The 25,237-nt window shown below is 55.0% G+C and overlaps 1 protein-coding gene and 2 long non-coding RNA genes across 10 annotated transcripts; 2 read left to right on the top strand and 1 right to left on the bottom strand.

Annotated features, from left to right (window-relative positions):
- Nucleotides 1–3,382: 3,382 nt before the first annotated feature.
- LOC124085471 (uncharacterized) lies at nucleotides 3,383–20,194 on the bottom strand. 7 transcript variants are annotated; one of them, XR_009225777.1, is made up of 5 exons: nucleotides 10,912–12,905; nucleotides 10,540–10,737; nucleotides 10,359–10,444; nucleotides 7,106–9,680; nucleotides 3,383–6,935 (listed from the first exon to the last, which is right to left on the bottom strand). It is a non-coding gene; the product is annotated as an uncharacterized LOC124085471 (long non-coding RNA). The 7 variants fall into 7 exon arrangements; XR_006849437.2 differs by lacking the exon at nucleotides 10,912–12,905 and adding an exon at nucleotides 19,521–20,194 and having other exon boundaries at nucleotides 3,383–9,680; nucleotides 10,530–10,610; XR_006849435.2 differs by lacking the exon at nucleotides 10,912–12,905 and adding an exon at nucleotides 19,521–20,194 and having other exon boundaries at nucleotides 3,383–9,680; nucleotides 10,540–10,610.
- Pck1 (phosphoenolpyruvate carboxykinase 1) lies at nucleotides 12,997–18,079 on the top strand. Of its 2 annotated transcripts, none has more exons than XM_058575416.1 (10): nucleotides 12,997–13,138; nucleotides 13,295–13,559; nucleotides 13,958–14,139; nucleotides 14,544–14,747; nucleotides 14,839–15,026; nucleotides 15,329–15,491; nucleotides 15,906–16,130; nucleotides 16,216–16,347; nucleotides 16,721–16,816; nucleotides 17,021–18,079. In XM_058575416.1, the coding sequence occupies exons 2-10, from the start codon at nucleotides 13,336–13,338 to the stop codon at nucleotides 17,473–17,475; spliced, it is 1,869 nt and encodes a 622-aa protein (XP_058431399.1). In that variant the 5' UTR covers nucleotides 12,997–13,138; nucleotides 13,295–13,335; the 3' UTR covers nucleotides 17,476–18,079. The 2 variants fall into 2 exon arrangements, with proteins under 2 accessions (XP_058431399.1, XP_058431400.1); XM_058575417.1 differs by having other exon boundaries at nucleotides 13,045–13,138; nucleotides 13,326–13,559.
- A 335-nt stretch (nucleotides 20,195–20,529) lies between the features above and the next one.
- LOC124085470 (uncharacterized) lies at nucleotides 20,530–25,000 on the top strand. The gene is made up of 2 exons (XR_006849434.2): nucleotides 20,530–24,685; nucleotides 24,844–25,000. It is a non-coding gene; the product is annotated as an uncharacterized LOC124085470 (long non-coding RNA).
- Nucleotides 25,001–25,237: the final 237 nt, after the last annotated feature.

The raw sequence follows: 25,237 nt of genomic DNA, 5'->3' as shown, positions 1-25,237 counted from the left end.
CCCCAGGTCACATGCACTGCCAGGCGTCTTGCTCCTGACCTCCCTGCCATCCCCCTCCCTGGGCCTCCTGCCAAGCCACCAAGTAGGTGGCACAGGGCCCTTCTCCCCGGGGCCAGGGTGGTCTTCAGCCCCAGGGAGGGGTTTTCACAGGCCACCTAGAGTTGGATGACATTGATTTCATCTGTCCTGCCACCAGATAGGGAACATGCTGTCCTCTCTGGCATTTGGTGGCTTTCAAACCCTCTCTCCTTGGCAACGTTCCCTTGGTTTCTCAGTCAAAATACTCATGGCCCAAGCGGAGGCCGGGCCTCCAGTGTCACGAGAAGAAAGAGCCCTGTGCTCTGCTACACTGGCTCCGAGGAAGTTCAGCGGAATTTCAGGTTCCAGGAGCAGCTTAGCTCTGGGTGTGGCAAGATAGGAGTATGGAGGAAAGGTCCCCTCCCCTGCTCTGAGGCCCAAGCCGATCATGTGACCATGTGGGCCGCAGCAGCCTCAGCTGGGCGAGGAGGGATTCGTCGTCTTTCCAGAAGGTTCTCTGCAGTCTTTCAACAGCTTGACCCAACCAGGGAGTCAATGCAGGCCTCCAAGGAGGCACACTTGGGGTGTGGGTCTCTGTGCCTCCCCTGCAGGGGTCTCTGTGCACCCCGGAGCTAGGCCTGGGAGAAGGGCTGTGAACCCCACAGCTCCTCAGCAGCTCCCCACTCCAGAAGCCCCCAGCAAAACAAAGGAAGTTTCTAGAGTGCTGTGCAGGCCTAGCTAATGTTTCACGAGGACGATAGAAAGCATAATTTGTTTTCCAACGGTAATTTTATTATTTCTCAATGCGAAACAATGTAAGATAAATTCCCTATTATTTTATAATAACCATATCAATTTTATAATACCACATTATTATAATAACCATTTTACTGCAAGTGATGAGTATGTAATTGCCTTTCTTATATATTAGCATATTGTAATTTACCACCACAATTGTTGCTTTTTTTTTCCCCTCCTTAATTTTGGTACTTTCAATATTGAAAAACTTTTCAATATTTTCTAAAGTGGCTCATTCAGGCTTAAATTGTAGACTTTCTCCAACCCGCGTGTGTTTCTGCCATCATCTCTCTGTTCAGATGGTAAATTACCCTGAAAGGTTTAATGAATAAATTAATTAATAATGACCACAGAAGAGTCTCATTAAAGCTGCGTGTTCCAGGTGCTCAGCTGGCATTTGGTGAACGGTGACTGATTATCTTGTGATAAAGGATGAACTTGAGCCCCCAAACCCTTCCTTCCTGACTCATAATAGGTCTTGCTGTCGTGGTTATGTAAACGAGGGGAGCAGGCGGGAAGTTATTGTTTAATTTCAAAAACACACATGAATCACTAATATAAAATATGCTCTGCCCCATGCTCCACTGTCTGAGGTGACTCATGTCCCAGGCCACCCTTGAGGAGATGGAGCTGCTACGACATTGCCCACCTAAGAGAGGTTGTTGTGTTTCTTCCCCTGGCCAGGGGTCCGCAGGATGCCCACACCCATGGGCAGAGTCCACTCTCGGTGCCCTCCACAAAGTCTCAAGGGTGCAGAGACTCCCAGGAGATGTCCTGGCACTTGGGACAGGACTTTCTTGGCCCAGTACAGCCCTCTGCAGGATGTAGAGCATCCCTGGCCCCTGAACACCCATGGCACCCCCCATCTCTGTGACAACCTCAAAGCCTCCCCCACATCTCCAAAGGCAGCTCCGAGGCAGGCGGTAGGGAGGGCTCTGCCTCTGGTGAGAGTGTGTCGGGACCGTCAGTTCTGCCAAGTTCTAGAAGATGCTGTGTGTTTCTGAGGCTAAAAGCCCATCCATCTCTTTTACAGTGGCCACTTGGCTACTCACAGAGATCTAATTTAGTGCTGCTGTTAAGCCTGGCAAGAGGCTGTTTTATTTTTGTATTTCATTTTCTTAATGAAGAATTATTGCAGAAATAGGCTCTGGGGTCTCAGGCAAGGAGAGAGGTAAAGTACCTCAGGCAAATAAGCGAGCTCTGGAGGAAGTCAGAGATGGAGGCCTGGGCAGGGCCTACGGCTGAGTCCCTAGTGCAGGGGTGGGTGTGGACATTTACACCAGGCTGAGCCTCCCACATGCCAGGGTTAGGACCTCTAACTCTGCACATCCCTGGACCAGGGCTGTGGGCAACCTGGCAGTTGGGGTATCAGAGGTGGCCTCGTCTTAGCAGAACCCTGGAGACTGATGTTTGGATGGCAAGGCCGCCGGGCTGGCCTGCAGGGAAACAGGGTCTTGTGCTACCCAGAGGTCCCCGCCTCGGACCCGTAGGACCTTAGGACCCCACATCATAATCCCAGACCAGAGAACCAGCCGAGACGTTGGTTAATAAGCTGAAGCCACTCTTACCCAGCAACACTGTGAGCACTCACCCTGGCGGAGACAGTCTTCAGGGCTGACCTAGACAGTGTTGCCCAGGACAGAGCTCAGGTCCTAGTCAGGGATTCTGATTTAACATGTGAAGAAGCAGTGGAGAAGCTAATATGGAATAGTGAAAGTTCTGGGAGGGAATGCTGCAGGTATGGGGCGGTATGCCCGAGGGTGTGGGAGCTGCTGGGACGAGAATGACAAGAAGGCCCAACCACGCACGAACCAGGACAGGTGCTGCAGGCAGGAGTCAGTACAGGCAAAGGCTCCGAGGTGGGCATGAGACCAACTCTAGGATACGATCAAAGTTAACTCACAAAAGCTGAGCTCGTTTTGCAGTTCGAAGGGAACTGGCAGCTCCCGAGGGCTGACCATCCTCTGATTCAGAGGATGGATTCAGCAGAAGGGGTGTATTTAAAAAAAAAAACAAACAAAACAAGGACTGAAATGTTCAGGATTCTTTTGGTTGTCCTTTGAGCTCGCCCATGTCACCCAGCCCTTGCACTGCACTCAGGATGTGCTGCTGAAGGACCGGGGCTCTGCAGAGCTTGGGCCGGAGCAGCCAGGGGCAGGAGTGCAGCAAGTCAAGGCCCATCTGCTGGGACACAGGGCCTGCAGCCAGAGACGATGCGGCCTCCATGTTCACCCTGGTGACCTGTGTAGGCCTCGGTTTCCAGAGCGAAGTTGGATCTCATCTCTGACTTGGGCTTTTTTTGTTTTTCTTAAGGAACAACAGATGTCACATGAAACTTTCTTTTGACACGACAATACCCGGAACAATGAGATCCATCAGGAACAATGAGAGCAGAGCGCCTCTGAGTGTATTTTGAGCAGTGATTACCACCGTCGCTGCTTTTCAAATGTCACTTGTGGAGTGTTCCTCTGTTTGTTCGAAGCACCAAACTTTCTTTCTGTTCTTTTCCAAAGTAGTTGAGAGCATTTTAAATCTCTTTGGTGAACCACGGCAAGTCACTCCAAAATTAAAGTGCTCAGAACCTTTATTTTGAAAAGCCCGAACGGTGCCCATCAAACCAGCACAGAGAGCACTCTTTTTTCGTTACATACCCAGCACATTCATCTGTCATTTAAATAATTTGACAGCTCGCAAGAAGCTGTCTGACGAGTATCGTGCTCAATTGTTAAAAGTACGACAAAGAAAGTCCAAGAAGTTTTTTCCCCAAATAATTTATCATTAATAATTCACAGGAGCTGCTCTGTATGTGGCACCTGCTGAATGCAATTATCCAACCCCACTGACTTCCTCTGCCTCCGCTCTCTGAACGGAGGCTGTGGAGACCACATGAACATAAAGGACACCTGAGACTTTCACATGAAAGGGAGAAAACAAGGCATCAAATGTATACAGTTATCATGTGTCACTCAAAAATAAAACAAAGCACAACTTAAAAAATAACTACTCTCCGAAATGTAAGAAGCTTCTAAAAGGAGTTATAAAATCAATTAATTTAAACATTAAATTAAAAGATAAAGTTTTTTTTAACACTGCTCAAATAAGCTTCCCACATTCAATATGTATGCAGAAATATCCAAGTGCAGAAGCACTTGCTGCCTGTCTTCAAATACATCACTCTGAAAACATGTGTTGGCCCAAAGCACCTGAACCGTCCCCTCCAGCACCGTGGGCAGCTCTTCGGAAGTCCAGCCTCCCTTGTTTTGTGGTTTGGGAAGAAGTCTCGGTGTGGGGATGGGTGTGGGGATGCGCCAGTGCTGTCTTTGACTTTTATCCCAGACATTGTATTTTGCTGAGAACAAATAAACATGGGCCCCTGAAGACGGGCCCACAGCCAGCCATCTTTGGAGCACCAGGTTTCAGGTTAGATAGGGACCAGCATCCAGGGGCAAGACAAAGCAAGAATAGAGTATATCCTCTCAGGGTTGTTCAACTCCTGCATCTCGCCTGTGTCTTCCTGGCCCATGTGTCTCTACCTTTGGGTAAAAAATGTAGACGCCTGAACTTGCAGGAATAGCCACACAGCAGGGGCCCCACCTCTGCATCAGGTGTGTCCTGCAAAGAATGGGCAGCTCCCCCAACCTGTGGGCCAGCCCTGTGCCCAGGCCCCCTGTGGGCTGTGGCCACTCCAGCACTTCTGAGAACAGGTGGGGTGTCGGGAAGTAATTAGGAGACTCTGCTGACACTGCCCCTTGTCCAGGGTGCCTCGTTGCAGAAAGAGAAGCTGGCCTCCACTGGGGGAAGCTGAGCCGGCCAGCCCATGGCACGGCGCACATTTCAGTGCAGCCAAAGTCTCAGAATTCACCGAGGAGGGAAAGCAGTGGACTGCTGTGTTTCCTCTTGCCAGGTTTAAATTAATTTCTTTAAGTGTTCCCGTTAGTTAGCAGTGATTGATAGAGTGGAGATATTATTAATAAAAATTAGGTACCCAGCTTGGGAATGGACTTTTGTTCATGCCTCAGCACTTACCAAAGGGCAAACGAGAAAAGGATCTTTCCAGAGCTTGCATTTGGAGCGAGCTGGGCCAGGTGGAGAGCGAGTCCAGCTATTCATCACGGCTGTCAGGGCGAGTGTCTTGCCAGAGTGTTTACCCACATTCCCAGTAAGCTCTGGAGTTGTGCTAACAGGGGCTGGTCCCGCTGGGACTTGGAGGACTTTGGAAGTGACTCTGGCTGTTCAGCGCGTGTGTTTGGCTGGAGGTGCCTGCATCCTGTGGCCCCTGGTGCTCACAAGTGTGAGAATGCACTGAGAGACTCTAGAAAAGCAAACCACGTGGCTCAGAGGGGACCCGCTGGGGAGGCCTCGGAGGGTCTGGGGCCGTGTGTGTTCTGGGAGCTGTGGATGATGGGGACACAGCACCACAGTGAAGGACCAGCCGGTTCGTCCCCACGGGATAACATGCATCTGGTTCAGGGAAATGAGAGAAGTCCAGACGGGAAAGTTGAAGGCACCCAGGCCAGGCTCTGGGGCTCCCACAGGGCCGTCTGCTGCCAGACAGCTCTCCTGGGGCCCAGCCACCTGCAGGCTCGCTGGGGAGCTCTGTGGGCAAAGGGGCTTCCCCGCTGGGCGTGCAGAAGGCATCTGCTAAGTACCTCCCGTGTGCCAGGTGCGGTTGGGGTAAGGAGGTTGCCTCCTGTGTACCAGCTACGTTAGGGGCAAGGAGGCCATCACAGGGGTGAGAATGCAGACTGTGTTCACTATCCTATTCCCCCCACAGCTAGTGCCCCAGAGCCGCCCACAGTAGAGTCCCTGAAGGAGTTTGCCCACAACAGCAGAGGAACCGTGCTGCTCCTCCGTAGCTCTGGGGAGCGCTGGCTGAGCGTGCTGGTGCTCTCCTTGGGGTGTCTAATGCTCAGAGCTGACTCCCCTTGGAAGCAGGGACAAATCCACCTCATTTGACAGGTGGGGAGACTGAGGACGCCCAGTGGCAGGAGTGCGTGGTCAAGGCAGAGGGAGGGTCTGCCTCCAGGGCCCATGCTGATGGCCTGCGCACTGCGCTGCCCCTCCTGTGCCCCGCTGCAGCCCACAGATTGAGCCCATCCTGGCTTCCGACGCGCTCTCTGGCCAAGTGGGGTCAGCCACTCAGCAAGACGGATGGCCTCCGCAGGGAGGTCTGTGTCTGAAGCCAGGCCCCGTTGCCCCCAGCACTGGGCACTTGACCCTGTTACTGGGAGAGCCTGTGAGCTAAGAGCTGCTCCCAAACAGACGACCCTGCCTTCCCCCGCGGGCCCAGCGGGGTCGGCACGGGACAGGACGGAGGGATCCAGTAAGCGGCCTCTTGGCTCACAGCTGCCTGGTGCCAAGCTGGGGAAAGAAAACTTGCACAACCCTGGCCGGCTTTCAGCAGAAAACGGTGGGGGATCCAGGAATGAAGGAATCTAGCACATGTGAGAAAGCACAGGTGCCCTGATCCCCACTTCCCGCTTTCCAGTCGGGGGCCCCAACCTACCCAGAAGACAGCCTCCCCTTGGGACACTCACTGGGGCAGAGCTCTCAACTCCTCAAGTTTCTTTTGCAATACCCAAGCACAAGGGAAAGCTTCTTGCCCCCTACCCCCGGCCCTGGTGGGGGCCTCTCTGAGCCATGCTCTCCCCTTGGGGAAGGGGCTTCCAGGTGGCACCTGTCTTCAGCAGACTTGTGGTTGACAGTGCGACCCGCGTGCGGGAACACAGACCCAGCTCCAGCACCAGCTACCGGAACAGCCGTTCCCAGGGGGCTCCGTCCCCTCTAAACTTCAACCTGGAAACACTTACGGTTTCTACAGCAGAGTTAGATGCCCAGCCCCGGAGCCGCTGGGCTGGGCCCACCTGGGCTGTGTGGCCCGCGTCTGGGTGCTGTGAAGTCTGCCCCCTGGTAGAAGAGCCCACAGGCTGAGCTAACTTCACTGAGTTTTAGGAATTATCCCCAGCACCCATCAGAAAAGATGTTTCTGTTCTGAGTGGCGGCATCACAGGAAAACGGGACGATTTGCATCGATACCAGGGAGCTGGCGGAAGGTGGCGTTCAGTTCCTGAGCAATCATTGTTACTTCCAGTGGAGTAACAGCATGGTCCATTTTCTCCCTGTGAAATAAGTGTGTTGGATTGTCTTTGTGGTAACTATACAATTAGTCCCTCCTGCCCTTGCTCTGCCTGATGTGGCTGTCATTTCTGAGTGCGTTTGGAGCTGTGCTCTGTGACAAATTCGTTCTCACTTTCTTTGAAGCAAACTCTTAGAAAACGGACTGACTTACTCGGTAGTACCTGAAGCCAAGAGTGATTTGAGTATGAAGGGCAGTCTCAGTTAGAGATGAGCAAACTTGGAGCCTCAGGGAGCTGTCAGGGACTGCAGGTGCAGGGACGAATCAGTGGGGGCCATCTGTCTGTTTGCCAGTTCTACTGTCGATCAGGCTAGAGTCTCACAGAGATGGCCTGCATTTTAGAAGGCCACATGGAGCTCTGTAAGGCAGCTAGCATCCTTGACATGGAAAGCCAGCTGCAAACTCAGGCTCAGAATAAAAGGGAATGTTGAAAAATTCAGGCAGAATGGCCTTTGTACACCTTGTCTACAACATGCAAACTGAAGGGGAAGACAAAGCCCGGTTGTGAAAGCAGATTCAGGGAGAGAAGAGAGGCTGACGGATCCCAGGCAGGTGAGAGGGTTGGGGTCCAGAAGGAGACCCGCTGTGGGCTTCGGGTCCCACACAGGGCAGGTGTGTACCCAGTGCAGAGGGGCAGGGCTATGAAAGGGCCCCGAGCTTCCCTCCTCCCTCGGCACAGAGAGCAGCAGGGGCCTGGGCAGGTTTCTGGAGGAGCCGGGACGGGAACTGCCTCGGCCTCCTGGGTCTGGGTCCGCAGAGACTGGGGTGGAGTCTCACCCAGGGAGGGTGCAAACAGCGAGGCCACTGAGACATGTGGACACCCCCAGGGTGCAGTGAGCGGCCACAGCAGGGCTCCCAGGGAGGAGGGGCACTAGGCACCGGGCTTGGGCCTCGGGCCTGCACCTCCTGGGGGTGGAGGAAGAACCCGCCATCACCTTGCCCGGTGGCTTCCATTTAAGCTGTCAACCTCGGGTGGGGGTGACATGGGACACTGCACTCTGAGGGGGCGATGGCTCCTGGGATGAGTGACGTGAGCTCCAGCAAGTGCCCCGTCCCCCAGGCAGAGCGCCATCATCCTCTCCATCAGGCGGAGGCTCCACAGAGGTGACGGAGCCGCTTCCTGGAGCGGCTGTCACGTGGGTTGGTCACCACAGAGAAGCAGCCCTCCAGAGGTCCCTCCAGAGGGCCTGACGTTGGACATGAGCGCTTCCCAAATGTGTCTTCCAGACCCATCTTTGCAGTAAAACCCGCACTTCATTAGCGCACTGAGCAGGAGCTTTACTCCTGGATTCATTTGTCCTTCTTCACTCTGGAAAAACTCTGCGAGCAAAACCCTGGAGGGAGGGAGGGAGGTACCTGCTGGAGCCTCGGAGGACCCCTGGGTGAGCCCTCAGCCCGAGGCCACCTTCCTGGACCTCAGGGCTGGGTGGGGACATGGAAAGGACAGCACCGGGGGTTGGCTGGGTGCTAGGTGGGCTTGGTATGTCCCTACCACACTGTCCCACCTGTTCCTCCAACCTCACAATAGAGGACCAGCGGGCATGGCGACTTCTGCGCAGCACCCTGGGGTGAAAGCCGAACGGCATAAAATGGACCCTTAAGGTGCTCAACTGTGGGGCACTGCTGCACCCAGTGCTGCCCGCCCACCCCTCTGTCTAGTTCCAAAGCACTGTCACCGTCCCCAAAGGAGACCCAACATGTTCAGCAAGACAAGTGCCACCTGTCAAGGACCCTTTCACTTGTATGAATCTATGCGGCACCAAAACAGGAGCTGGAGCCACTCTGTGAGTATCCCCTCCCGCCTGCCGGGAGGCTGCGATGGCCCCGTAAACACACAACCTCTAAATATTTGCCCCCGGCAAACACAGTTGGGGTGGATGACCTGAATCGCCCAGATGACGACTCTGGGGCCGGCCGTCACAGGGCTGAGCAGAGTTGTCTTGTGCCAGAAACTTCCTCGGTGTGGTCAGCGGTGCCCACGGCGCACAAGGCAGCCGTGGAGACCCAGGGTCGGTTTGCGCAAATGCCTTGGCTCCAGGTGTGGGATAGTCACAGTTTGTTTCTTGTCACCTTCTGGGAAGTCACTGTGGCCTTTTCTGTTTTTTTTTTTTTTTTCTTTTACCAGAGCCATGCTTTCCATTGAATCCAGATTCCTGAATAGAGGGCCATTCTGTGGTCAGCCCCAGGAGGGCAGAGCCCATCCCATCAGGGGTGGGGTGGAGGAGGGTGTCCAGGTCTTGCGGGTGAGAGACGGACTGGGGACGATGGCGGCCAGCATTGCTCTCGGACCTTCACCTGTCCAGGGAAGGGCTTGGCTGAGCTGGCGCAGCCCCGTCTTCTCTGGTTGCCGGAGTCCCCTGGAGTCGAGGCAGGCCCTGCCCGTGTCTCTGGGTGCCTCTTGAGCACACCTGAAGGCTCTTCTGAGTCTCCCTCCTCTCCCGGTGCCCTGTGACAGCCTGGGGGACATGAGCGGGTGGCAGCGCTGCGTGGGTGAGGAGGAGACGCGCCCTGCCAGCCGCTGCTCCCTCTCTACCGTGTGCTAGGAAGGCCGAGAGCAGCAGGCTGGCCTGGGGGGCTCGGGAGACCTGGGAGACAGTCCCCTTGGCTGTGGACATGGTGCTCTTCGGTGGACCCTCGTGGGCTGAGGATCCATCAGACACCCAGCACCATCTCCAGTCCTTGAGGGACGCTTCATACCGTTCTCAGCATCGCGACGTGCAGGACGGCTCTGTCAGCAGTGGGGACAGGAGCAAATGAAAGTGTAGGTTCCTTGTTCAAAAGGGACAAGGAGACATTCCCCTTTCTCCCAGGGTCTGGCCACCAGCCGTGGGTGCTTGATCTGCCAGTTGACGGTGCCCTCCCTGGCACACCGCATACTCAGGGGAGCCAGTGCAGATGTTCACAGGAGCACGGCCTGACCTGACCTCCTCCCACTTAGCCCCAGGCCCCTGCTGGGGATGGAGGATGGCCGTGGTCACCAGGCAGGGTGGGCCAGGAAACCAAGTGACCAGAAACCTGTCCCAAGGAGGTGGAGGGGCAGTAGGAGGCAGGTGCCTGTTCTGTAGTCCACCTGTGCCACACTCTCAGAGAGGATATTGTTAGGGACTTCAAGACAGTGACCATGAGCAGGCAACTCCAAGGGAGGGACATGCCCATGACCCCATGAAGCTGCTCCTGGAAGTGGGTATGCAGGAAGTACAAAATGGGTGCTCAACAGTGAAGTGCTGAGGGTAGAGAAAGGAAAAGAGAGTCACAGGCTCAGAGTTTGGGGCTATATCCAGAGAAATACCAACTCAATGGCAGTTGTGGCGGCTCAGCCAGTGTTTGCTGAGTGAATATGTGTGATTCCTTTCCTGAGCCCCAGGTCCCTGACCTATAAAATGGGAAAGATAATAAAGGTGCTTACATCAGACAGAAGCATGGAATATGTTCCCTTTTGGCATGCAGAGGAAGCCCACCACTTCGATCCTCTTCATTCCCAAAGCTGGGTACCTAGTGCACATTTAAAAAATGTTTGTGTTGAGGATTCCTAGAGAAATGTGATTTTTGCAAATTGGATTCAAAACAACCCCTTCACCTTTTCGGACCTCATCGCCCCACGTGGAGGATGCAGCTGGCATGGAGGTGCGAGGCGGCTCCCCGACAGGCCACGCAGCAGCTGCGGGAAGGAGCAGGGAAGGAGTCCGTTTTAGTCTTCAGACCACCTTTTCCAGGGACTGGTTTTCTTTCTCCTCTTTCCCAGGGCAGTTTTGTGTCTGGGATCAGCTTTTTACACGAGCTTGGACCTAAAGAAGCACGTGTCTGAGTAGCCCCTGAAAAGCTAGGGGATCTCGGTGGCCTTGTTCCCAGAAACCACAGCTGAAGCTCACACCCAGTGGGAGCCCCCAGATCCCCCACCCAGGACGCACTCCGCGTCCACTCCGGGTCCCTGCAGCTGAAGACCCACCGTGAGGACTTACTCTTGGTGTTCACATGCGACCAAGACTCCGGTCCAGTGGGAGAGTGGGAGGCTGAGGCTGCCTGAAGCCCCTTAGAAGTGTTTGCCCCAGGATGCCATCAACTGGGGACAAGGGACCTTTGCCCATACTTTCACCCATGTGTCCTCAAAACCCTACCATCTATTTGTGTCTCATTCTTCCAGAGAACTCTGTACTTTGAGGTAAGTTTGTAGCCCAATATTTGCTTTTTAACATTGACAAGGGAGAGTGGCAGGAGACTGAGGCCACCCCTCTGCACTGCCCAGGTGGGTGATTCACATGGGATGAAGGTCATGGTGACTCACCAGACCTACATTTGAATGGAACTAGCTGTGTCCCTCCTGGAAGACTCATAACAAACACCTGGGATTTGTGTGGAACATTCCAAACTCCAGGCTCTGCTTTTCTGTTTTGATTTTCCATCTCTGAGGTCTTCCAGGGAACCAGCCCATTACAGTCCCGTCCACAAAATGGGAGCGCACCAAGTCCGTGGGGTGAACCGCATGCACCAACCCGCAGGCACGCGCCACCTGTGGCTGTGCATTGGAACGCCTGATCCCAGGTGTGGTGCTAAGGAAGGGCCCTGTGCAGCCAAGCGTGACTTCCTATTGGGCGTAGACACAGCAGCGTTCCCTGTGGCCAAGGATGGCACCTCTAGTAATAAATGCCAGTGAACTGGAGGTGAAGTAACCTCATGCCAACAAGTCACCCCATGCTGTGTTTGCACCGAAAGCCCCCCCAAAACCTGAAGAAGCAAAACCCAGCTGCAGGTTGATGATTTTGGTGGGAGTGGAGATATGGGTCGACCTTCTGCTGGGCTGTGGGCCACGCCCTTGGGATCGGCTCATTAGGGCTATAGGTCCAGCTGGCCATTCCCAGGGCCTTGAATTTGCTGAGGCTCTTTACAAGCCTGAGTCACACCACACCCCATGGGGGTGAGCCAAGTCTTCACCCTGCCTCACCTAAGGTAGGGGGCTCCCGTGGAACCCCTGTCTGCCTGGGGGAGTCAGGCCTGGGAGCTGGTCCCCCCTCCTGACTTCTCACCCAGTGCTCTTAAAACCCAGCAAACAGCCTTGAGATGCATTAAATTGCGCTGAGGTTCTGACAGCTTGCAAAGCAAATTCTTTGCAACTGTTATAAAGGTCTCATTGCTTAAGTGTACTCCAGCAAAACCACCAAGCCCCCTCCACGCCCAAGACTCAGACTTGCAAGGGAAGTGAAATGTGCCTGCGAGGCTGCCAGAGTGACCATGCCTAGCCCAGCACTTTTTGGGGGAATATATGGAAGGTTCCAGAAGAGGTAAGGATTCCTCATGCAGAGTGACGTGCTGGAGCTCAGCTTGCTTGTGTTCACAGCCTTCCTGCCTCCTGCCAGCCTATTGGACCTCTCTCCTTCAGTGTCCTTGTCAGTACATAGGATTGTTCCAAGTGGCACCTTGGCTGGTGGTAATGAGTTGATGTAAAGCACCAAGAATAGGGTTTGATGTGTATGCATTCGGTGACTACTATATGCCAGGTGCTGTTGATACAAACATGAGCAAATAAGAAGAAACCCGGCCCTCCTGGACTTCCTATTTGGGGGTGGCAAGGGTATATAGCACGCACTCAATAAGGTCCTCAGCACCCAATCAGCTCAGAGGTGCAGATCTTTGCCAAGGAGTTGCACACTGGCCACAGGGTGTTTCTTCTCATGAGCTTTGGCTGTGGGGTTGACATCTCACAGCTGTAGTGTTTTGTCAACCGGTGACTGTTGGCACACAAAATGTGCTGCCAACAACACTTGAGGTCCAGGAGTTTCCCGGGCCAGCCTTGTCCTTGACCCCACCTGCCTGTCAAAGAAAGGGTGGGTATGTTTTGCATCAGCAGTGAACCGGGTCAAAGTTTAGTTGATCAGAAGTTGTGTAAGGACTCACTGTGGCTGGTCTCGGCCCGAGGCCTCCCAACACTCATTAACAACTGCTCAATGATTATCTCCCTGGATTTATTATGGTGACTTGGACCAAAACATCCCTGACCGTGGCGCTGATCCAAAGACCTGCCCCCGACGTCACAGGCGAGCCTCCCTGGGTGTATCAGAGGGGCAGGGCCGTCCTCCACGGTATTTAAGGCAGGAGGCTCCACCGCCAAGCACGGCCTTCCCACTGGGAACTCGCGGGAAGAACACGGAGAGCCACCCTGGATCTGACGGAGACCACCCAAAAGGAAGGCAGGTGGGTCGAGCTTTGCTAAAAATTCCAGCAACAATACAACTCAGTTTTCCTCGGGGCCGTGACTCTCTGGCCATGTGCAACCCACCCACGGTCCATCGGATGTTCCAGCAGGCGTCTCCTGGTCCTTTTGTCCAGGAAGGCTGTTTTCTGTTTCAGGTGACCCTGGCATTTGTGCCCCTTACCACAGCTCTGCAGAAATGCCTCCTCAGCTGCACAACGGCCTGGACTTCTCAGCCAAAGTCGTCCAGGGCAACCTGGACAGCCTGCCCCAGGCGGTGAGGGAATTCGTGGAGAGCAGCGCCAAGCTGTGCCAGCCGGAGCACATCCACATCTGCGATGGCTCCGAGGAGGAGAACGGACGGCTGCTGGGCCGCATGCAGGAGGAGGGCATCATCAGGAAGCTGAGCAAATACGACAACTGGTAAGCCCCCCCCTGTGGCCCACCCCGCCCTCTCCTTGGCATCAGTGGAAAGAGGTGAATGAAGCCCTCTCAGGGGCTGCAGATGCTTTAGAACCTTAATAAAATGGTCAGAACCATTGAGGCAGGATGACCTAGTGGAGCCACCGAGGCCCTAATTGAGCTGGGCAGGCAAATGCTCTTTGCAGCCTAGATTCCGGATCATGATGAAAGACAGTCCCCATCCCTAGCTAGTGGCCTAGTCAGCGTCTTCCTGACAAGGTGTCGGCTGGCTTGGCCACCGCACTTCTACAACGTGCCAGTGTGCTCCGTGTCCTGCTGGGTGTGGGAGAAATGTGACAATGTGAGATGGGTCTGTTCCTCACGGTGCTTGACTGAAGGGGACCCTCGGACTTTTGCAGCTGGTTGGCTCTCACTGACCCCAGGGATGTGGCCAGGATTGAAAGCAAGACAGTTATCATTACCCAAGAGCAAAGAGACACGGTGCCCATCCCCAAAACTGGCCTCAGCCAGCTGGGTCGCTGGATGTCAGAAGAGGACTTTGAGAAAGCCTTCAACGCCAGGTTCCCAGGGTGCATGAAAGGTGAGCAGGCCATTCTCCCAACAGGGCAAATTGACAGCACGCCTGTCCTCATGACACCTGCCCTGGTGGTGATCGTGACAGCAAGGGAGCCCCGCCCCCGCCTCAGTGTCTCCCACTCTGTGTGAAACGCACCCCGTTCTGTTCTCAGACGTCTTGCGTGAACCCTACAGGGTTCCACACGTGTGGATTTCATGCAGCCTGGCCGAGCCTAATCGTAGCCTGGGAAAACATGGATTTGGGCATTTTTGTCCACTTTGCCGTAGACTTTGCTAAACCTTGGGGCTGGTGGCCATGAGGGTGATATTGATGGTGGGAGGCCATAGCAAAGATTCCTGCGGAAAATGATTCCGGGTATGTTTGCAGGCCAAGGTCATTGCTCACCGTCCCCACTGGCCCCTCCCCAGGTCGGACCATGTACGTCATTCCATTCAGCATGGGACCCCTGGGCTCCCCGCTGGCCAAGATCGGCATCCAGCTGACGGACTCGCCCTACGTGGTGGCCAGCATGCGGATCATGACGCGGATGGGCACGCCTGTCCTTGAGGCCCTGGGCGACGGGGAGTTCATCAAGTGTCTCCATTCCGTGGGGTGTCCCCTGCCTCTCAAAAGTAAGCATGCCACTTCAGAATTGAGAGTTGATAAAAAGTAAGCTCCTGCGCTCCGCACATTCACACGCTGACGCGGCTGCGCCTGTTGCAGAGCCTCTGGTCAACAACTGGGCCTGCAACCCAGAGCTGACGCTCATCGCCCACCTGCCGGACCGCAGAGAGATCGTCTCCTTCGGAAGTGGGTACGGCGGGAACTCGCTGCTGGGGAAGAAGTGCTTTGCTCTCAGGATAGCCAGCCGGCTGGCCAAGGAGGAAGGCTGGCTGGCAGAGCACATGCTGGTAGGTGGGGACGTCCCCTGGCCGTGCTGGGAGGCCTGGGGTGGCAGACGCAAGTCCGTTCAATCTCCTGTCTGCGTGGGAGATTCATAGACAGGGAAACTTCTTAAGTAATTATGAACTCCACAGTCTATGTCCCTGCTGAAGGACCTCGGGCACAATGGCCACCATGGAGATCCTGTGGACTTCATTCTTTTGAACGGAGATAGATCTTGAGGGTCTACCCTTGGGAACTTCTAGGCACATCCCTAGACCTCAGGGTAGTAAAGAACAGAGACCTCAGTGAAGAACCTTGTCTCCTGCAGATCTTGGGCATAACCAACCCTGCGGGTGAGAAGAAGTACCTGGCGGCAGCTTTCCCCAGCGCCTGTGGGAAGACCAACCTGGCCATGATGAACCCCTCCCTCCCGGGGTGGAAGATAGAGTGTGTGGGCGACGACATCGCCTGGATGAAGTTTGACAACCAAGGTGACTGTCTTGGGCCCAACCGGTGATAAAAAGTGGACTCCTGTGGGTTATCGACCTCAAACATGGCCAGCTCTCCCAAATCCAGTGTCGGGTGTGTCGTTCAGTTAGTTCAGAGGCTGCGAAACCTCAGAACTCTGTCCTCTGCCAGCCCAGCATCCTTTAACAATCTGGGTCAAATGGGCCGTATATGGCTGATCGCTTATATACAAACATTTAATAAGCTGGTGGAAAATGGAAGAGGAAGAAAGAGTTGTGAGAGTCTCAGAGTTGCACAGTCTCAGAGATGCCCAATGAGAACAGGCATGTCGTCTAAGGAGGGAAAGGGGTCGGGGAGCTTGGTACGGAAACCAGAGGGCAGATGCCAGGCTGCTCGGATTGGGATTTACCACCGCTTTTCTGGTTGGACTTGTGCAGGTAACTTAAGGGCTATCAACCCAGAAAATGGTTTTTTTGGTGTTGCTCCTGGCACCTCCGTGAAGACAAACCCCAATGCCATCAAGACCATCCAGAAGAACACCATCTTCACCAACGTGGCCGAGACCAGTGACGGGGGCGTTTACTGGGAAGGCATTGATGAGCCGCTGGCCGCGGGAGTCACCATCACCTCCTGGAAGAACAAGCAGTGGAGCCCGCAGGATGGTGAGCCCCCTCCGGAGGCTGTGCGCTCTGGGCTGCAGGAGCCTGTTTGGGCCAGATGCTAAAGGGCCTCTCTCTCTTTTTGTAGGGGAACCTTGTGCCCATCCCAACTCGAGGTTCTGCACTCCTGCCGGCCAGTGCCCCATCATCGACGCTGCCTGGGAGTCTCCGGAAGGCGTGCCCATCGAGGGCATCATTTTTGGAGGCCGCAGACCTGCAGGTGAGCTCTCCTCTGCTCAGGCGGGGGCATGGGGTTTGGGGAACTGAAGCACAGTTGGAATCTCTCCTTTTCCATGACCTTGTCAGAGGGTGCCGATGAGCCGGAGCTTTCTTTCCCCAAATCCAGAATAACTTGCAAGCTCCAATGTAGAGCCAACTCGTTGGCTTCCTGGATCTGTGACCTAAGGTGGCTGGATTGGAGTTTACAGATTCTTTTGTGGCCACAGTTGGTACAGCGGTGCCTTAGCAGTTTTCTGTATAGCTGCTCAACTAAAAAGACGCCTTTTTGCCAAGTCATTTCACGTGTGCGATGACATCGCTGGTCTTAGAGTCTGAATGTCAAAAGCTTGAAGGAGTTTTCTGTCCTTCTCAAGGTGTCCCTCTGGTCTACGAAGCCCTCAGCTGGCAGCATGGTGTGCTCGTGGGTGCTGCCATGCGATCAGAGGCCACGGCGGCAGCAGAGCACAAAGGTAAACAAAGTCAGGACTTGAAACCACATGGAGGGAGATTAGCGCTCTGGGCAGCCCCCCCTTTGCCCCCACTCTGTGTCTGTTTGTGGAGAGAAAGACGGGGGCAGGAAGAGAGAGAAGTAGGCATGCTATATTCACAGTAAATGACGGTCCCTATTAAGCCTTTGGACACATTACTTACCAAAGGACCCCTTTCTTTAATAGGCAAAGTAATCATGCACGACCCTTTTGCCATGAGGCCCTTTTTTGGCTACAACTTTGGCAAATACCTGGCTCACTGGCTGAGCATGGCCCAGCGCCCAGCAGCCAAGTTGCCCAAGATCTTCCACGTTAACTGGTTCCGGAAAAACAAGGAAGGCAAGTTCCTCTGGCCAGGCTTTGGGGAGAACTCCAGGGTGCTCGAGTGGATGTTCAACCGGATCAATGGGGAAGACAGCGCCCAGCTCACACCCATTGGCTACATCCCGAAGAAGGATGCCCTGAACCTGCAAGGCCTGGGGGACATCAACCTGGAGGAGCTCTTCGACATCTCCAAGGAGTTCTGGGAGAAGGAAGTGGAAGACATCGAGAGATACTTGGAAGACCAAGTCAATGCTGACCTCCCCTACGAAATCATCAGACAGGTCCTTGCACTAAAACAAAGAATAAGCCAGATGTAATCAGAAGCTAAACGCTTTAGCTTTACAATCATCCCTTTCCATTCCATAGGATGCACTCAGAGCAAGAGAAAGTGAGTCTTCCCAAATCGGCACCAGCAACAGCACAATGAGCACACTGTTGAGCAGATCAGAAAGGCACATGTAATTGTTCAGATGAAAAACACAGAGACAAGGCTAGGAATCAGGGAGATTGGGGGAGAAATCTTAGCAAGTCTCCAAAAATTGCATCTAATGCATGTTTTGTTCAACTTTAAGGTCATCTGGGCATCTAGTTGTTAAGTTTTTCCACATTAGCTATACCAGTTAGCTGGAATGCACAGAAGAAAACACTTGAGCTGTATATATGTGTACATGTGTGTGTGAGCATTGTGTATTTGTGCATTGTGTATTTGTACTGTTATCTAAAACATATTTAATACCTTTCGAAAAATCGTGGGCAAGATTACCTCCTAGTTGTTAGTGGAAAGAAATGTTGCTTTGTTACTAATGTGTGTGTTTAAATTATTTTTGTATACTGTTGTTCCTTACCTTTATGTAATTGTAATCAGCACCCTTACCACTTCTCGGAAAAGATTACACAATAAACTTTTATAGGAAAGATGGATTCGACTTGCTTGGTTTCTCTCACCTAAACCATCCAAAGAGAGAGCTCCGACTGAATCCTTCTTAATCAATCCCACCTCCACTCCCATGAAGGTGGGGGCGCACAGAACCACTTTGAGAAGCAGGTGAACTGCAGACCAGGAGGAGACCAGGGAGGAGGTGGTGGGAGGAGGGAGCATAGAGGATGGGAACGAGGCTGTGCTTTGCTTGCAGGATCTGCTGGAGCCACTAGTTGGCGCCCTATGGCTAGGAATAGCAGTGCCGCTTCAGGGCTGTACTTGAAGTGTTTAACGTGAACTTTTGGAAAAAAATTTGGTCTGGGGACTCAGCTGTCCCTAAGAATTGCATTGTGAACAATTTCAAAGCCTCTTTTCTTTTGACTCTTTTTTTTTTTAAGCAATACTTTCCCACTATGACATCCGTGGGAGAGAAATGCCTTTCAGAAGGAAAGGCCAAGGGGAGCTCTGCTTTGAGAGCACTGGTTAAGTTCCTTCTGCATACTGTGGACTGTGGCTACACACTGGGCTGCCTGAGAAGGGAGGTGGCATGGGTTGGCCCCAGGTGGGCCTCGGGACCTGGCCTGGTCTCCTCTGCTCCTAGGGTTTATTGGGTGTTCCAGAACACTCCAAACAAACCATAAACTTTATATCGCATTTGTCTGCAGATAAACACTGCTCCCCTTGGCTGTTCTTCCCTCCGGGGTGGGCAGGGTTCTGCCTTCACCCTGCACCACACCCCAGGCCTGTTCTCAGGTCCCCCCCCCCACCAACGTGCTCCTTCCTGGTGGTCATCCCAAAGCCTCCACTTGGACAGCGAAGCCGAGATCACCCCAGGTTTGCAGGTGGGGAAACAGATCCAGAGGGGTCCACCAGGGCTGGGACACAGTCCTGCCCCTTTAAGGGATGGATGACTGGATCTGGCTCCTCAGATAAATTGGCACTTTGTAAGACCAAAACCAGTGATGGGGAAAAACCACTTAATGGAATGAAATGCTCTCTGCGGTGCTAATTTAGATCAGTGGCTGCAGACTCCATCCCTCATCCCGCTTCCGGAACTCTCTCTGGACATGCTCTCCGACTCCAACACCGAATGTGTGAAGGAGAGAGAAGAGGAGGCGGCTGGCCCGAGGCTGGCTGGAGTGGGCACCAGGCCCCACAGCCACCCCTGGGGGCCTTTGGGCCAATTCCTTGAGCCCTGAAAAACAGGTGCAGTTTGTTGCAGTGCGTGCCCTGCCCTGGCATCCTATCCTGGCCCCTCGGCTCTCTCCACTGGCTCTGGGGGCAAAGCTGGCCGATCCCGAACTGCTAGTGCTCCTACACAGCAGGGCCTGCCTGGCCTCCAGGGTGACCATGTTGCCACCAGGCCCTGGACGCCTGGGGACAGCTTAGGAGGTGACTCAGACACAATAAGAGATTTGGGGACACAAAGGACTCGCCACTTACCCCTTGTCATTGGCCGCTGACTCGGTTTCCCTAAGCACACCTCTGAGCCCTCCATCTGTCTCCAGGTCTTGGTTTTTAGGCTGAGATTTCTGGTTTCAATAACCAGGAAGCTAGGGCCTCATGGACCAGCATCTTCCTGTTGTGCCTGCAAGTGGGAAGACAGCCTGGGGTCGGGAGGCTCAGAGGGTGAGCCGCTTGTCACCTGGAGCAGGGATAGAGCCAGCCCTCCCCAGGGGACCACACGACCCTGAGCCCAACACCGGCTGACGTCTTCTACCCCTGACCCCCAGGAGCTCCCGGGCTGTGGGGCCCCGTGTGAAGACCAGGACACAGGAGGGCCACACAGATACTGAACCAGGACTACAGTGACCGGCCTCTCCCTCCTCCCTCTCTCCTGGAGTCTACCCTGTCCCAGGGCCCTGGACCTCCCGCACACTGAGTGTCCCACACCACATGGACCTGTGCAGACGGTGGGCCGTGGGCCTCGCGGACTCCCTTTGTGCAGCCCTGAGCCACAGCAGGGCCTCTGCTGTCCTTCTTAGCTGCTGCAGTGATGTTCCTAAGTGAGCCCCCCCATGGGCAAGGGCTGTGGCCTGTGGCCTCCCTCCACCCTGCTCCTTTGCCCCAGGGGGCACCCTGCCCTGGCCAGCAGGCCCTCCTCACTCATCCCTGGGGACCCCCAAGGGTGAAAGGAAACAGCTCAGCTCAGCACAGGCCTTTTGTCCGTCCAGAGGGTCTGGACGGAATCAGGGTCCGGCCTTCCTCTCTGTGTGTCGGAGGTAACTGCCCGAAACTCTGAGCCTTGGTTTCCTCAGCTGTAAAATGGGCATGAGAATATCTGGACCATCTCAGGACTGCCAAGAAGGTCAAATGATATGGCCAGGACGGGGCTGGGCCTGCGGTGGGCAGGGAGGGCGGCTCGTCTCATTTTTATCCCATTCCAGGTCTTCAGTGCAGCTGGGACAGGAGCCCCCTTTCTCCCACAGCAGCCACGGTGCTGGTGACCAGCAGGGGCCGGGGTGGGAACGCCCTTCCCTGCGGGCTCCACCCAAGTGCAAGAGCCACTGGGGATGTCAGGGAGAGTGGGGAGCACAGCCAATCAGGGACATCGCCAGCAGCACTCCTGCCCCGGGGCAGGCCCCTTCACCACCCCCCCCCCCCAGAGACTTCAGCCAAAGGTCCCGAGTTCAGGTCTAGTCATTCTGCCCTTTTGTGTCCTTAGGGCAAAATCAAGGCTGGGCACAAAGACGTCACCGTAAGAATTCTTGTTACCAAGAATGCTCTTCCTCATGGCCCCATATAGGAGCCAACTCAGTGCTCCTAGAGAAATTGTAGTTCCTCCAGGATAGAGAACTGGGCAGCCATGTAAAATGACTCAGCAGAAGATCGTTTATTGACATGGAATATTTGCCACTCCGTCCCGTGTGCGGGTAGACGATGAGCGCACGGTGGGGTTCTGCGTGTCTGTGCAGGCGAGCGCTGAAAGAAGACAGCACGGGACGGTAACCACAGTGGTTTTGGGGAGTCCAGGCAGCTGGCCTCTGGCCTGGGGGTGTCAGCAAGACCCCTGGTGTCACCACGAGTGCAGGTATTGAACGCAGGAACCCTCCCCCCAGGGGCCCATCAGTGCCCGGTGGCTGGAGAAGAGAGCAGGGGTGGGCGTGAGATGACCTAAACAGGCCTGGCAGGAGGGCCAGGGGAATGGCCACCAAGAGCAGGGTGGAGAGACCACCGTGCCTCACTCCCTCCAAGGCTGGCATCCGGTATGGCAGGGCCACAGGTTAAGAAGCTGGAAGACCCCCCCACCACCACCAGCTGGTGAAGATCTGCTGCCCCGATGAATCCTCCTCCCTGAGGCCCCCAGACTCCCCACACGGCTGAGGGGCTCCCACCCTGCTCGGGAGTCGTCCCTAGGTGGCCCCAACAGCCCTCCCCTGTGCCCTACAAGTGCCCCCCGGGACTCTGCTGCAAACCAGGCAGCTTGGCAGGGCCAGGGGCGTCCCCTACACTGAGAAGACCCTGGCTCAACCTCCCTGGACAGCCATCAGGTCTTGTCCATGGGGAGCATCGGGGGCTTGGGACAGAAACTTGTTCTCAAGTGGAGCAAAGCGAAGCAGGTGATTTTGCCACGGTCCTGGGTTTTTTTCCTGCTCATGTTGGCACAGGAGCTCAGCAGAGTGGGGACCTGGGGAGAGGCTCTTGTTAAGGCCCCTCTAGGACCGTCACCTGGATTACAGGAAGAGCCGCCAGCGCACAGCTCATGCGGGGCTGATGATTACAGAGCCCTCGCCGCACGCCATGTTCTCTCGGCCATCTGGGCCTCTCCGCAGCAGGACAAAGCTCAGAGGTTTCTCTGAGGCTCAGAGCTGGGACTTAGGGCCGCCGCAGAGGAGTGGCGGACGTCATTCGGTCCACAGTAGCACCGGAGTGGGGCCAGGAACACATTTGCCTCGCTGACACCTGCCAGCGTCTGTGGGTTGAGGCTGCTTCCTGGGGGTGCGCGGCCCACGCCGCAGACCGTCTGGGCTGGGAGCCCCTGGGTAATGGGATATGCAGATGCGTGCGCCTTTGCCAGGCAGAATGGCAGGACTCTTCTCCAGGCGAGGCAATTTACAGCAAAATATGCTGTAAATATTTGTTCAGCCCAGGAAAATGACTTTAATTGCATAATTAAACTCGTTGTAGATGCTGCTTCCGGACAAAACGATGGGGGAGAAGAACTGAGCCCACAGCTGTCCCTCCGAGCTTCCTGACTGGAGGGACAGGCTGCTCTTCACAGGCTGCGCTGGGGCCTGTCTTTCCACGGAGCAACGGCAACTTTGAGAACAGACAGGGAGGGCGAAGGAAAAAGCAAGGGGTGTTGAAGTGTGGAGGGAGCAGAAGAGGTCACCTACTCAGAGGACCAGTGGCGGGTGTGGGGGGCATCCAGACCCTCAGGCAGGATTTAGCACGGTTTCCAAATGTCCCATGCACGTCCCACCTTCCACAGACAGGGGCCACTTGAGCAGGTGATGAACCCATGTGAGGGGGAGAGGAGGGGTAGGCTGAGAGACGCCTGCTTTTATCTATTTATTTAGACATTTGCTTTAAAAAAACCAACACCCAGCACCCCCCACCAACATAGCCTCCCGAGTACAATCCTAAGTGAAGAAGCTGGCCACAGAGGACACAGGTGCCATGTGCCCTGTTCATGGGAAATGTCCCCAGCTGGGACCGAAGGCAGGTCAGAGATTGCCAGGGGCTGGGGAGAAACTGGGAGGGAGAAAGAGATGCTAACGGGGACAGGGTTTATTTGGGGGTGATGGGAATGCCCTAAAGTTAGATCGTAGTGAAGTTTCCACAATCCTGTGAATTTATTAAAAGCCATTGAATTATGCATTTTAAATGGGTAAGTTTTATGGAATGTGAATTATTGCTCCATAAAATTGCTAAAAAAAAAAAAAAGAGGAAAAAATACAACAACAACAAAAGTTCACTTATTAGAAACCAGTGTCCTTCCAGGGCCGTGCTGAGGCTGGCACGTGCCATATGAAGGAGGGGGGGAGGGAGGAAGAAGCAAGCGCAGCAGAGAACCGAGGGGCACGGACTTCCTCATTCAGGTCCACCGCCACTTTACTGCCAGGCCAGGGAGCCTCCTGGACCCCGAGCACTGCACACGTCACCTCATCAATGACCAGAGGGGAAACTGAGGCTGTAGGAGACGGAGGCTGCAAAAGCCACTTGACCAGCAGGTGGCAGAGCTGGGACCCTCAGGAGCCTCCATCTCCATCCTGATGGCATTGATCTTGAGCCGTGGCTGTGACCCCAGATGGGTGCTCGGCAGAGGGAAGAACTCTGGGGTCAGGAGACCAGGAAGCTCACCCAGCCCCGCCAGCCACCAGGAAGCCCACCTAGGTTGGCACGGGCATCAGAGGGGAGGGTCTGGCGCACATCACAGCAGTAGGAAAGGTCTAGGCACAGGGCAGGGTCCTGGACTCGGGGTCCATCAGTGGCACGAGGGTCCCATTTCCTCCTCCCCGTCCCTGGTAGCAGAGTCCAGTGATGGAAGAACTCACTGCAGCCTGAGACTCCTAAAGTGCTCTGGGTGCCTTGCCTGTCCCTGAGCCTCAGCTTCCCTGGCTGCACAAGTGCTCTGTCCTGCTTCTTGGAAGTCTTTCCTTCCAAGAAGGGGAGAGTCACTTGGCTTTTTGGTGGGGCTCTTAGGTCTAGGATTCGGGGGCGGGAGTATAGCTCAGTGGGGAGTGGTTGCCTATTATGGGAGAAGCTCTGGGTTCCATCCTCAGCACTGTCAGAATAAAATAAAGAGGAAGAAGAGGAACTGGAGGTGAGTGAGCCCTCGTAAGAGACCAGGCAGAGCCTGACTTCATGGAGACGTGACAGCCAAGGCACTTTGCACCCTGAAATCCCATGGCACTTAGCACCCCTCCTAAAACCCCACCGCTGCCCCCACTCACCCCTTTTATGACACCATCTGCTCCCCAGGTACAGGCGAGATCTTTCAGTCCCAGGCCAAGGACATGGGGGGCAACACCCTCATGGGCACACTCTATGTGCCCCAGACCTTCCACCCTGGCCCACAGCCTGCTGCCCCTCTGTCTTCAGGGGCTTGAGTGACAGTTGACTCCCGCCACAGGACACTGGACTAGCTTTAAGAAAAGCCCTCAGCATCTCGTAGGGAGGCAGAAGGGGGCCTGTTCTGCCCCCTTCCCCATCAGGAAGACCTTGGCTGCCTGTTGCCAGGGCCCCCGTGTGAGGGGCAGCCTGCCTGGGCTGCAGGAAGGCGGCTCCCTGAACCCAGTGGCGTCCAGCCTGGGTTGCCTGGAAGTCCCCTGCCAAGGCTGAAGTTCTGGGTCTAGTTGAGCGGGCCTGGGCCGCCCAGAACTGGCTGCAGGGCACTGGTCTGGTCTGGTTGGAGCCTCCCAGGATGAGCACAGCCCCCCAGAGTTGGCACAAACCCCTGCCCCACGTCCCGCTGGTTAATGGAACACTGCCCTCAGAGGTGAACTCGGGGCTGGCCTGGGTGGGCGTGGAGGTCGCGGGTCCCCCTGAAGCGAGGCAAGGGCTTCATCACCATGAAGGACAGAGCCCAGGGAGCCAGAGGCCCCGGTGACTCATGCGGCAGCTGCTCCCCCATTATGTAAAGCGGAACTCGGAGCCATTAGCCGGTAGGAGATGAGATGTACATTTTGGATTAACTCAGATCACCAGAATGCGTCTTCTCAGCCCAGGGAAATTAAACATGAAGTCGGGAGAGCTGAGACAGGAGGGGCGGGGCTCAGCCAACCATGCCGGATCGGCTTTGCTTTTTTATTTTTTTCAACAGGCTGCAGGCTCAGGGGACGGGAGGACACTGCTGCCATGTCGGTCTGGGAGAGAAGAGATGGAGCCGAGATCCACTTTCTGTCTCTCTCCTTGGGCAGAAGCACAATCCATCTGGGTGGCAGAATTAAATTTTGATCTGTCCGATTTCTTCCATCACAGCTTCCCCTAATAATGGTTATTTATTGAGCACTTATTATGTGCCTGGCAGTCAGCTAAGCACTTTGTAGATAAGGAAGAGGTCCATTTGTCTTCTCCCCTCTGCATCCCCGTCTGCGTTGTTGCTGGGGAGGGAGTCTGGAGGGAGAAGCTGATAGGAGCCGCACAAAGGGAGCACTGGGTCATGCTGGGAAGTCGCACTAGTCCTTCAGATGGATACCAGGGAGGCTGGGGTCTCA

The sequence above is a fragment of the Marmota monax genome, unplaced genomic scaffold (assembly GCF_021218885.2).
Source record: "Marmota monax isolate L192 unplaced genomic scaffold, Marmota_monax_Labrador192_F-V1.1 WCK01_AAM20220418_F8-fsc00014, whole genome shotgun sequence".
NCBI classification, from domain to species: domain Eukaryota; kingdom Metazoa; phylum Chordata; class Mammalia; order Rodentia; family Sciuridae; genus Marmota; species Marmota monax.
Note: the sequence above shows the minus strand (reverse complement) of the source record. Positions and strands in the feature narration are given on the sequence as shown.

What these genes read in the sequence shown, in the direction of transcription:
- Pck1 (XM_058575416.1), top strand. Translation starts at nt 13,336, where the DNA reads ATGCCTCCTCAGCTGCACAACGGCCTGGACTTCTCAGCCAAAGTCGTC. An exon ending in GTGTCCCCTGCCTCTCAAAA is followed by an intron (nt 14,748 to 14,838) that starts GTAAGCATGCCA and finishes CGCCTGTTGCAG; the next exon opens with AGCCTCTGGTCAACAACTGG. An exon ending in TGGAGGCCGCAGACCTGCAG is followed by an intron (nt 16,348 to 16,720) that starts GTGAGCTCTCCT and finishes GTCCTTCTCAAG; the next exon opens with GTGTCCCTCTGGTCTACGAA.